Below are 13,196 nucleotides of genomic sequence, written 5' to 3' on the forward strand. Positions count from 1 at the left end.
ACATTTTATGACCGTGTCAAATTTTTCTATTCTATTTTTAAGTTTGTTTCACATGTACACATTTTCTTGAAATTTCAATTTTTGTAATTTTGAATTCAAATTCAAAATTAAAAAAGGGATCTCTCTATTCTCTGTTTTCATATTTTTTTCTTCCTCCTCAAAATAAAAAAAAAAAATTTCATTATTTTTTTCTTCTTCGTTCACTTATTTTCCTTTTTCTTTAGTTTTTATTGGTCTTCTCTATTCACTTTTTTGAGACACACCTCCACTATCAGGCGGAGGTATGAAACTTTGTAGAGGATTTACTTTAATCACGAATTCGTAATACTTTGAGATGACGAGTTATATATATTCTTTATTATTTAATCTAATATAAATATTCTAATTTTGGTAATATTTAAAATAATTGTTGTTGTTATACATATGCGTCTTTGTTTGGTATGTAGCTGTAAATGCAGAAAAACCAGAAACTTATTATTGTTGCTGGGAATCTATTTTCAATTCGTTAACAACAATATTTGAAATATTATTGTTGTTATGTATATACAGAAACTTTTCTTATCAGGAGATGGCACAAATTTTGCCTTCAACATGGTATAGTCAAAAGGAACAAGGTCAAATTTGACATGTTGATAATGAGAAATCAATAAATTTAAATATTTTAAGTATTTAGTATTTGTTAAGATTTTTTCTTCCATCAAACACTATAGATCCTTATGGTTATTAATTATTCAGTTAATTTAATTTTTTATTTATATATGTAATGAATATATTTATTTGAATACAATAGTCTAATTATTATGCTCATTTTTTATTAATTTATATTTTTTTATTAATTTTTCTTCTAAAATATTTTATACATAGTTTTCATTGTATTCTTACATGATCTTATTACAAAATTGCTACATTCTAATTATTAGATGATTTTGTGCAGAGATATGATAATTTTTGAATTGATAAAATTTTAAATTAAATCATACGCATATAATCAGCTTCAAAATTTCTCTTATATCATATGTAGCAGTAATTTATATACTACTGAAAAATCATATAATCCTCATAATATGTTTCCATCAGATTTCTTCAATAAATACATAACTATTTGTATAGATGTATCATCCTGTATATCTAAACATAAAGCGAGTTATTATAACTCAATACACACAAACCATATATTCATTAATATTAAACTTGCTATGATAACTCAAATTTATATTCTTAAACACAATTTAACACTTTCATGTTGTATATAATTTTTATAGTATTGATCACACTTATATTTAGTTGTTACTTCAGTGACTTCTCATTCATTTTACACATAAAATAGCTCAATCAATGTTTTGGCACTGATTTTATACTAATTTGTTTTAATAAATTTGTACTCTTAGTTTAACATTTCTCTGAATCATACATTTTTGTTCCTTTTTCTACTATTTTATAACGGTTCTTTATCTACTTTACTACTTAAATTCACATAATTTTTTTTCCATATTTAATTACATGTATCACTTAAATTAGTATATTCTATCTGAATTTTTTGTGTACAATATCATTACTCATAATTTTAATCATCTATTATAATTTTTTTTTCAGCCAATCATTTTAATTGTACACCATGATTATCTTTATGTTCTTCCTCATTATTATTGATTTTTTTTGTGAAAGTCATGATAGTTGTTCACATTATAAATATTGTCCTCCTTCAATTTGTTTACCACACCAAAATAACTCTTCCAGCACTATTACCAAATTAGTTTAATTATATTATTTTCTATTATCTTTCTTTTTATTATTTTAAACGATAACTTCATCTTTCAATTTGCTCAAAGATATTGAAGTTGCCAACAAAAACTAAAACTATAAGATAAAGGTCAGAATCTTAAAATTATGGTCAATATCAACAAACGATCAAATTATTATAGAACACTTATATATATGTTAATTAACATAAAAGCACTTTCATAATGAATAATTTTCATCAAATTTACTATATCCAAATTATGGTTAATCTCAACAAACGATCAAATTATTATAGAACACTTATATATGTTAATTAATATAAAAGCACTTTCATAATCATTTCATAATGAATGATTTTCGTCAAACTTATCAAACTTACCATACCCGTAATACATGGACAATTTACTAGTAAATAACTAAAACAAATGTACTTTCATTATATATTTATATTGTCAAGTTCACTTCATTTTCATTATTCGTCATAAATTACAACGCCGGCGCCATGATATGAATTCGTGAATAATGGCAAGAAAATCAATTATATTAGCTGATTCAATAAATATAACTGGTTGATAACAAAAATTTCCTTTGAACTACGCGGATTCAAACTAAACCCACGAACACCGCCAGTAAAGGTTATTAACGGCAAAATAAACTGTTTGAAGCAACTACAACAGCTTCTCATCTTGTTGACAAAAGAATACAGGAAGTTGACAATGCGCATAAAAATTTTTGCAAGGAACTCAAAAATAGGAAGCACCTGGAATAGTTTAAAGTTTAAATAGTGATGCATTCGTCATCGTTCTAAACCAGGAAAAGTAAAAAATGTACACCTCTTGCCTCTTCCCCTTATTTAAATGACACAAGTGAAAAGAAAGGGGGCGCAGTTGGCCTGAGGCCTTGGTTCATCCCACACTCGGCAACAACATCAAAATGGAACGAAGGAATAACCTGACACATCTTTTCATACTCAAAAAAATGGAAAACTGTCGTTTGGCATCGCCAATGAGAAGTTCCTAATTATTAAAATTTAGGCAATTTAGAAAAAGGGATATGTGTGACTAAGACGCTGATTCCTTAGCAATCTTCTCTGCCTTTGCAATGACCTCTTCAATACCGCCAACCATGTAAAATGACTGCTCTGGCAGGTCATCGTATTTGCCATCCAACACACCCTGTCAATTACACAACAAAAACAAGTTAGTGCCTTATTGGACCATAAGGAAAATGCAGCCACCAAAATAGGATAATAGTTCATGTAACAGTAAAACAAGGGGGAGAAGGAAAAAAGAAATATGTACCTGGAAGCTGTTAATGCTCTCCTTCAACTCAACATATTTGCCTGGGGCACCCGTGAATACTTCTGCAACATGGAAAGGCTGGCTCAAGAATCTTTGAATCTTACGGGCACGGGCAACAGTCAATTTATCATCTTCACTGAGCTCGTCCATTCCCAAAATAGCAATAATATCTTGAAGATTCTTGTAGTTTTGAAGAACCTTCTGGACACCACGAGCAGTTTCGTAGTGATCCTGACCCAAGATAAGTGGGGAAAGCATACGAGATGTGGAATCCAAGGGGTCCACAGCGGGATAGATACCCAGCTCGGAGATCTATATATCAACAAAATCCAATGATTAGTTAATGATAACAAAGGCCATGAGTGCAATAGGTACTACTTCAAGTGATCTATCAAACCTGTCGTGATAACACTGTTGTAGCATCCAAGTGAGCAAAGGTGGTAGCAGGAGCAGGATCTGTCAAGTCATCAGCAGGCACATAAATAGCTTGGACAGAGGTAATTGAACCCTTCTTGGTGGTTGTAATACGCTCTTGAAGACCTCCAAGATCAGTGGCCAAGGTTGGTTGGTAACCCACAGCAGATGGGATACGTCCAAGCAAAGCAGACACCTCTGAGTTAGCCTGCATAATACATCGCAATATAAGTTGAAAATAAACAAGACAAACTACAAACTCAAAAAAAGAAAAAGATATTTTACATATGCTGTCCAGGGATCCGTACCTGGGTAAAGCGGAAAATGTTGTCAACAAAGAGGAGCACATCTTGCCCTTCAGCATCACGGAAGTGCTCAGCAACAGTAAGCCCAGTAAGACCAACACGGGCACGAGCACCCGGGGGCTCATTCATTTGACCGTACACAAGAGCGCATTTGCTTTCACTCTGAATTTTCATGAAACAGCCATAGTTAACAAATTTAAAATTTGAATATATCAGGATGAATATCGAATATGATTCACAAAACACATCCTCATACCTGCTTGTCACCTAGCTTGATGACACCACTCTCAATCATTTCTCTGTACAAGTCATTACCCTCTCGGGTTCTTTCTCCAACACCGGCAAACACAGAGAAACCACCTAACAAATGGAAAAAGTCAGCACATGGTATAGAGATGTACAACAATATCTTACGAACAATGAAGTATATGCTCACCATGAGCCTTGGCAACGTTGTTAATGAGCTCCATAATGAGCACAGTTTTACCCACACCAGCACCACCAAACAACCCAATCTTTCCTCCTCTTTGGTATGGTGCAAGCAGGTCAACAACCTGTAAGGAAAATTTCATGCAAAATCAGTAGCTGGTAGCGAATACTAGGATGTGATAGAAATGATACTACACATAATCACAAATAAAGAGAAAAATGCAGTGATGGCGTCCTTCCTCTAAGGTAAGAAAGAAATGCATGAAAAGAATACCTTGATTCCTGTGACAAGAATCTGTTGCTCAGTGGCTTGCTCAACAAAAGCAGGAGCTTCTCTGTGAATGGGCAAGTAATGCTCAGTTTCTACAATTGTTCACAAAAGAACCATCAGTTGTAAACACCGCAAGGAAACAATGGATAAAAGATGTTCTCTACCAATAAGGTGTGAAAAGGCTTTATTATGTTCTTACTTAGATCACCCTTCTCATCAATAGGCTCTCCAATGACATTGATAATACGTCCAAGGGTTGCCCTGCCAACAGGAACCTGAAAGGCAGGCGGCGGTATAAGACGTCAGTAAATAGGATTAACAAAAGTCATTGAAAAGATCAACAAATATGAAAGATCAGAAGGTGCATAGAAAGGGACCGAACCAGCTGAACTAAAACGAAGAGCAACAAACAATGTCCCATATATGGCTTAATAATCAGATTAGATAACTGTATATTTTGACAAATCAAATTCATGAATTTCACAACACCTATCAACCTAAAAAACAAACTTTGGTTCCATCTACTCACTAATTTTAAGCAACCAAAAATAAATCTTTACACACAGAATCAGAATCTCAGATCCACAGTATACACAACCCACAAAACCTATTTAGAAACCGTATCATTTATCGAAATCAGACATTCAAATCTGCACACCGACACACCAACCAGCTCAGATTTCAGCGAATCAAATCAAATTAAACAAAAAGCAAAGGAGCAGCAAAAAATTCAACCGCAAACAAATGGAAGTCTAAAGCGACTGAGTATTTACGGTGATAGGGGATCCGGTGTTAAGCACGCGCCACCCTCTGACAACACCTTCAGTACCATCCATAGCAATGGTTCTGACAACGCCCTCACCCAAATGCTGAGCCACCTCCAGCACCAGTCTGGAAGAGTGATCTAGCACCTCGAGCGCAGTCAGGATGGGAGGCAAACCCTCCTCGAATCTCACATCGACGACGGCACCGATGACCTGGCACACTTGACCGATCGCACCCTTACCAGTGAACTCATCGGTGATCTTACCTCCACCACCGGATTCCTTCTTTGCGGGAGGCTGTGGTGAGGGAGCGGCGGCGGCCGCCGCCGAGGTGGCATACTCGGCAACGCGGTTGAGGATATATCCGGCGGGAGATGCACCGCCGCGGCTTCGGGAGGCGAGCCTGGAAGCCGATGCGGCAATGGAAGGGTTGGATTGAGATCCGCGGCGAAGTGAAGATCGAATCAGAGAGGAAACAATCCTTCGTGAAGCCATCTTCAGAGAGAGAAGATAGAGAGAGAAGAGAGAGAGAATGAAGAGGGCTAGGGTTTGTGAAGTGCCAAGGGAGTGCCACTATATGCACATTCGGTCAGTGAGGCTAAGCTTACGCTGAAGAATCCGAATATTGCGCTTTTGCCCCGCACTTGTTTTTTCTCTTTTGCAATTTTGCCCCTATGGCCACGTGGACAGCGACGACGTCGTTGGGTGTTTCTACTAGCTGTAGGTTCACTAGGTTGTGTGGGTGTGGTTCGTTCTTCTCCACGCGAATATGTCGTTCGAGCATTCTACTTTGACTTTGACATGGTTTTAGTGACGTGGCAGTGTCACTTTTTTTCTTACTCTTCTATCCTCGTTTTCTCCACGAAAATGGCCGCAAGTTTTTCTAACTTTCCTAAGGCCAATGGACGACAATTTGTAACCTTCTATTTATTAATTCATTCATTAATGACAGAATAAAGATCAACTATCAAAATCGCTGCTAACAAAAATAGGTTTTCAAAATATTTTAAAACTCAATAAAAATATATAATATTAAATATATATTTTAAAAAAGATTTTGTTAGATAGATAATGACTTTTGTAAATAATAGACTCTAAAATTGGCCTAACAAAATAAAAAAAAAAAAGAAAAGCTCAGCATTCATGTATTTTTTACATGGTTGTTAACCAAGTAATTCCCTCCACACGCGCATCCCCACCCCTCACTCGTTTGTTATACACGTGCTGCAACCTAAAACTTTGCTCAACGTAAACCTTCTGCTGCAACGTAAACCTCTTCCTCCTTCTTCTTCTTCTTCCTTATTGATCTGCATTGCCTTCACCGTTCTCCTCTGGTCGTGTTCATCTTCTCGTTTTCTTATTTCGATATGGTTGCATTTATCTTCTTCCTATACTTCTTCATTTTCTTCTTCGATCTGCACTTCTGAATCGAAACAATAAATTACTCAACTTCAAATCAGGAGAGCGATTTGGATTATTCAATTTTGAATCGAATTGAATGGAATGTAATTGCTAATTTGAATTGAATTAAATAGACAGAGGTGTACTGAATTAAATTGAATTGAATTGATAATATGTAAATTGTAGGCAGAGTTATTTGAATTTGATTTTATATAATGGATTATGTTTCGTTCACTCAATACTATACAATTGTTTCACCATGAGTACTGTGTTCGGTTCATTCTGCAGAAAGCTGTTTGAATTTGATTTTATATAATGGATTATGTTACGTTCACTCAGTACTATACAATTGTATTGTGTTCGGTTCACCATGAGCACTGTGTTCGGTTCATTCTGCACTATTCAAAACTCTTCTTCCTCACCTTCTACTGCTTCTTCACCAGAGAGAGAAGGAGGAAAAGACAAAAAAATACAGCAACAACAACAACAATATAATGACGATAGGATTTCAAGGTTTAGGGTTTTAGGGTTTATGGGTTCAGGGTTCAGTGTGTTTCAAACTTTCGGTTCGTCCCGTGTATTAATTTTGATTCACTGTGTTCATAGTTGAGGGTTTAGGGTTTAGGAGTCTAGGGTTTAAGGTTTAGGATTCAGAGTTTTAGGGGGGTTTAGAGTTTACGGTAGTGATCAGGGTTTAGGTTTTAGGGTTTAGCATTTAGTGTTCAGAGTTCAGTGTTCAGGGTTCGGGTTCATGGTTTAGGGTTTAGCGTTCAAGGTTCAAGGTTCTGGTTTTAGTGTTTAGAGTTTAGGGTTCAGTGTTTAGGGGTTCATAATTTTTTGGTAAACAGGAGAGCGATTTGGATTACTCTTCTGAAACGAATCAAACTGACAAAGTTTGGAATATTCAATTTTGAATCAAATTGAATGGAATGCAATTGCTAATTTGAATTGAATTAAATGGACAGAGGTGTACTGAATTGAATTGAATTGAATTGATAATATGTAAATTGTAGGCAGAGTTATTTGAATTTGATTTTATATAATGGATTATGTTTCGTTCACTTAGTACTATATAATTGTTTCACCATGAGTACTGTGTTCAGTTCACCATGAGTACTGTGTTCGGTTTATTCTGCACTATTCAAAACTCTTCTTCCTCACATTCTACTGCTTCTTCACCAGAGAGAGAAGGAGGAAAAGACAAAAAAATACAGCAGCAACAACAACAAAAGAATGACGATAAGGAGAAAACACGTGAAGAAGGAGGAACGCAAAAAATGAGGAGAAGGAGGAACGCGAAGAAGAAGGCGAATAAGAAGAAGACGATCCATGCGTAAACGAACGTGAAAAGAAGAAGAAGAAGCGCGGGAGAAGAAGAAGAAGAAGAAGCGTGGGGGAGAAGAAGCGTTGGGCAAGAGCGATTTCGTGTGTGTTGCGCGCATGTATTTCACGTTTCATTTAATGGTATTGGGTTTTTTTGGTGTTGGACCAACTTGGTTACATGATTACATGGATGTGTAGCATCCCTGTAAAAAAAACATTCCACTCTCAAATTATTTCCTAAACCCTAACATTAGGATAACCATCTACACACATAATAAATTGAACATCCACTTATTATTAACTATGCATGATCGAATCAAAAGGAATAACCATCCAATTAAAAATAATGAACATAATCATATACATATCTATTGAATTAAACATCCGACATATTCATTGTTCACATTGTTTAGTATTCTCATTGTCTATCTATACTTTTCCTTTTTAAAAATATGTTAGATATTAAATTTTGATATGATTTTTTTTTCTTGATATGATTAGAAAAAAATATTTTATCCTTAAAATTTCTTAATCTACACTAAGTATATTTTTGTATGATTTTTTTGTTAATGATCAAGAATATTTTTAAAAGTAAAAAATTTTAGAGATATATTTTTGTATGTATTTTTAAATAATTACTCAAATATTTCTACCAAATTTAATCAAATGCATAAATAATTTTTTAAGTACAAAAATTATTTGTCACTTATAAAATAATAATATTATTTTTAAATTATTTTTGTTGCGTGTTATAATATTTTTCGAAAATATTTTTTATTATTATCAAAAGTAAAAAGTCTTTTTGTTAGCTTCTTCAAGAATTAAATTTTAGTTTAGTAAAGTTTTTTATTTTTCAAAAATAGTTTATGAAAACTAACTTTTAAAAGCTGGTTTTTTTAAAATTGTAGAATATGTATTTAGTAAATTAAATTAAAAATAACTTTTATTGAACACAAACAACAATAAGTATGTTTGGTAACTATAATAGACATTAGGACTACCTTTGTTTATGAGAACAAAATAAGACAAGACACTGAGAACAAGACATAAAATTTTATGTTTGTTTGAAATAAACTAGAATAAATTATGAATATCTAATTTATTCTCATTCTTTTTCCATTCAAAAAATTTGAAATGAAAAAAATAATTATGAAAAATTAACAAGAATAATAAAAAAAATAAAAAAATAAGTTGTGTCCCTTGTTAGTGTTTCTAATATTCTTCCGGTCAGAATGGATATAAAATACACTAACACAATATCTCTGTCCATGTCTTTTCTGTCAAACATGATTTTGTATCTCTCTATTCCTGTCTCACGTAGCCTAGGTGCTTTTAAGATAGCTTTTAAAATTTAAAAATACTATAATACCTTTTAAATTTAGATAATAATTAATGTATGAGATTATATTAGACTTTTTAATTTTAAATGTTTTAAAAAGTGTTTGTAACTTTTAAAAATTTATAATACCTTTTAAATTTAGATAATAATTAATGTATGAGATTATATTAGACTTTTTAATTTTAAATGTTTTAAAAAGTGTTTGTAACTTTTAAAAATTGTAAGTACAAACACACAAACTTTTTAATTTACCAAATATAAAATAAAATGCTTTTGAGCACCTCTTCATAAAGATTCACCAAACCAAGTCTTAATACGATTTTGATAGTATACTTATTAATTAAAATACGTTTTCTTTCCAAATAAGGAGAAATAAAAAATGGCTCGATCATATAAATATATACCCTCTTTCTTTCCCCTTGTACTAGTACTTGAATATAGTTCTTGTTGATCATTCATTATGACTGTACATCATATGTAGTACAAAAAAAAAATCAAAAGAAGAGTAGTAGAATTTGATCATCACTAATTTGCAGCAAGCATGTCTGATTCTTGAAACAACATATTGTCATGAATCTACGGTTCTGTAACCATGTTAGTAGTTTCCTGAGTTGTGTGAACTGTTTTCCTTGCCTGTAAAAATTTTAAAGAATACAAAATGCATCAAATAAAGCACTATTCAATTTATTTGAACCAATTGAAATGATTGAAGAAGCATACAACATATGGTTACCTCTCTATCCCAATCTGTGCATACATTTACTGTAACTAGTGCTATCCCCTGAACAGAAAGTCCACATATGATTCCTATCCAAAGTCCCTGATAATTTCAATTTCCAATTTCAGTTTGCGTAGCTCACCACAAAAAAAAAACATTTAACCATTAGAAAAGTTTTGTGAGAAAGAGACTCACCATCCCTCCCATATGAAACACAAATGCAAATAAAATAGCAGAAGGAATTCCCACAACATAGTAAGCACCAAGGTTTATAGATGCACATAGATTTTGCCAACCACACCCTCTAGCAGCTCCTACAAGAAGCAGCCAAATCAAACTATATATTCAAGGAACCAGCAATATTGGTAACTGCAGTTAACTTTATGTGAAGTTGATAGCTGAGAGTCACTAAATTTGGCTCTCAGCTTTCAACTTCACATGAAATTAACTGCACATGAGTTTTCACGAGTAATATTATTGGTATCATTGTATTGAAGAATTGACTAAAACCTGAAAGAACACACTGGAAGCCATCCAGGAAGTCAGAGAGTGCAAGTAGAGGCATCATCTTGGAAACATATCTTATAACTTGATCTTCATTGCTGTAGAGCTTTCCCCAAACATTCCTCACCAAAATGGTGATCAATGCTATTGTTGTACCCTCTAATATGGCGGTTGCAATCATGACATGAAGAGCCAAGAGCGCGCCTCGTGCATTCCCAGCACTCAGTTCATTTGAAACACGGGTGCTTCAAGTCATAATAAACAACAAAGTTAATATAATTCAATTCCATGGAACAAAGTAATAAAATTGGAGTACTAAGAACCTTATGGCACCACCAAGACCAACAGATATCTGATAAACCATCCAACATGTATTAAGGCTGCCAAAAGAAAAAAAGAAAGTAAGGATTATGTGCATGTTTGGGCGCCATTATTTTGTTAAAAAAAGATATTTTTTCAATAAAAAATATCTTTTTTTTATTTTTTAATGTGTTTGGCAAATTTCTAGTAGTAAAAGTAAAAGCACTGGTAAAATAAAAAAAAAAATTTTTTTGAGAAGATGTAATTTACATCTTTTTTTAAAAGATCTTTTTTCCTTAAAAAAAAGATGTTTTTCATGTAATAAATAAACAAAAAAGTACTTTTATATTGTTATACTCAAACATAATTGATAGCTAAAAAGACCTTTTTACATGAAATATCCAAACATAAAATTACTTTTACTTCTCTATAAGATCTTTTAAAAAAAGATAACTCGAAAAAAGATCTTTTCTTAGAAGCTCACCCAAACAAGCCCTATATCCTATAAAAGTAATATGTAAAAGAAGCTAGTTAAGGATTTACCTTATTGATAAAACAGATGTCTCTAGTTGTGGGTTTGGCAGAAGACCTGAGAGAAGCACAACCATCTCAAACGACCAATATTCAAAGCTGTTGGAAAAACAGATAGGGAATTGAAATAAGAAAATTCGGAAACTAAAATCATATAACTTGAAGATGGGGGTGTGTTAGTAAGCACCCTAAAGTCATATAACTATATAGGAGCCAAGTTTATGCCATGAACTGAAGTTCACTCACTATCACTATGCTGTCTCTTTACCAATCTCTTATCCTCTTCAATTATTCTGCATAGCACAATTGAAAATACTTGAAATTGTTTCTTCTAATTAGCGAATTGTTCTTTGTACTAAGATACATATTCTATAACAATCTTTTTTTTCTCCTTAGAACTTGACAAGACTTAATAGTTATTGGGAAAAGCATATATGAAATTACCATATCATAACTGCTGAAGCAACTCCTAGTTTTATAAAGCTGAGAATGTCATTCAAGGCCTCTTTGGAAACTCCATTCCAAGTTGATGCACAAGCTCTAGAACAGTTTATGTAAATCACCAATAGGAACACATTAACCCAATAAGACAAGCTGATGGCCAATGCTGCGCCTTTGCTACCTAAGTCAAATTCATACACAAAAAGCCAACAAAATGCTGCATGCACCACAGTTGTGATTCCAGAGGTTATAAGCATTGGGAAAACATTGTTTTGAGTCTGCAGAAATCTGTTGAGGCATTGAAGGATGGCATAAGCAAAAAGGCCAGGGATCATCCAGCGATTATATGTTCCGGCCACAGCTGATATCTCATGGTCTTGTCCCATTACAGTGAGAAGGTTGCTTGTGTAAAACCAGATTAATGATAATGGAATACTCAGAGATAGAAGAACAACCATTGCCCTTTGTGTGTGGATTCCTAGCATGTGATACTTCTTGGCTCCATATGCTTGCCCACATAGTGTCTCCAATGCACTCCCCATTCCTAACTTTAAAGTTATAAAAGTGGCACAGTTGATAAAGTTACTAAACAAGTTCAATCAAGAAAGTCTTAAACTGTGATTTCTGCAAAATTTGAAGACAAGTCTATAGGTCTTCTTAAATATATGATAATATTCAACCAAACTGAAGAAAATCTCATGTCCTAAGCTATTCAAGCTGTAATGTTAATAGTTTGATGAACTAGGAGAAAGAGAGGAATAGTGAAAGTTGAGAAAGGGAGAAAAATTAGTTCTTCTCATTTTGAAAATTTAAAAAATGAATGAAGACAGACGACTGAACAAAAATTTGGTTAATACAATCAACATTAAACTAATAAAAAAATAATCTAGGTAATACAATCCAAAGTTAAAGATGTTAAAAATGGAGAGAACAAACATACCAAAACACTGTAACCAGTGCAAGAAGCAAAGGAGAAACCCAAGGAAGCACCAGAAAGAAACAAGTTGCCAAGATGGCCAACAAACATTATAGATATCATTTGTAAGCTGAATTGAAGCAAACTAACTGCAATAAGAGGCCCTGCTAGCCATAGTTGCTTCTTAGCTTCCTCAACAATGTCTTCTCTAAGGCAACAACATTGTTCAAATCTCTGATCATCAGGTTCTTGGTTTGGAGGGCACAGTGGAGTTTCAAGACCCGATTTAACTACTCTTTCCATTGTCAAAGAGACAGGACAAGGCTCAAGGTATTCTGCACCACTAAATATATCTTCATTTTATATGTGTTTGCGTCTTTGTGATGAATAGCATCAAATTTCTACTCCAATCATTCTAAATATTAAAATTGAATTATTAGGACCATGTTACAAGAGGACAAAAACCAACCTCGTAGCAAAGTTGAAATCAAATTAACGA

General features: G+C 33.4%; 2 protein-coding genes across 3 annotated transcripts; both read right to left on the bottom strand.

Annotated features, from left to right (window-relative positions):
• Nucleotides 1–2,506: 2,506 nt before the first annotated feature.
• Nucleotides 2,507–5,782, bottom strand: LOC130948578 (ATP synthase subunit beta, mitochondrial). Its single transcript, XM_057877353.1, has 9 exons — nt 5,234–5,782; nt 4,660–4,735; nt 4,464–4,552; nt 4,197–4,314; nt 4,017–4,120; nt 3,764–3,922; nt 3,439–3,663; nt 3,042–3,353; nt 2,507–2,915 (listed from the first exon to the last, which is right to left on the bottom strand). The coding sequence occupies exons 1-9, from the start codon at nt 5,717–5,719 to the stop codon at nt 2,802–2,804; spliced, it is 1,683 nt and encodes a 560-aa protein (XP_057733336.1). The 5' UTR covers nt 5,720–5,782; the 3' UTR covers nt 2,507–2,801.
• A 3,887-nt stretch (nt 5,783–9,669) lies between these two features.
• LOC130950893 (protein DETOXIFICATION 16-like) lies at nt 9,670–13,060 on the bottom strand. 2 transcript variants are annotated; one of them, XM_057879491.1, is made up of 8 exons: nt 12,722–13,060; nt 11,785–12,329; nt 11,353–11,439; nt 10,833–10,889; nt 10,516–10,754; nt 10,201–10,319; nt 10,021–10,107; nt 9,671–9,920 (listed from the first exon to the last, which is right to left on the bottom strand). In XM_057879491.1, the coding sequence occupies exons 1-8, from the start codon at nt 12,998–13,000 to the stop codon at nt 9,864–9,866; spliced, it is 1,470 nt and encodes a 489-aa protein (XP_057735474.1). In that variant the 5' UTR covers nt 13,001–13,060; the 3' UTR covers nt 9,671–9,863. The 2 variants fall into 2 exon arrangements, with proteins under 2 accessions (XP_057735475.1, XP_057735474.1); XM_057879492.1 differs by lacking the exon at nt 10,833–10,889 and having other exon boundaries at nt 9,670–9,920.
• Between the last annotated feature and the right edge of the window lie 136 nt (nt 13,061–13,196).

Source organism: Arachis stenosperma, chromosome 9 (genome assembly GCF_014773155.1).
Source record: "Arachis stenosperma cultivar V10309 chromosome 9, arast.V10309.gnm1.PFL2, whole genome shotgun sequence".
Lineage (NCBI taxonomy): Eukaryota > Viridiplantae > Streptophyta > Magnoliopsida > Fabales > Fabaceae > Arachis > Arachis stenosperma.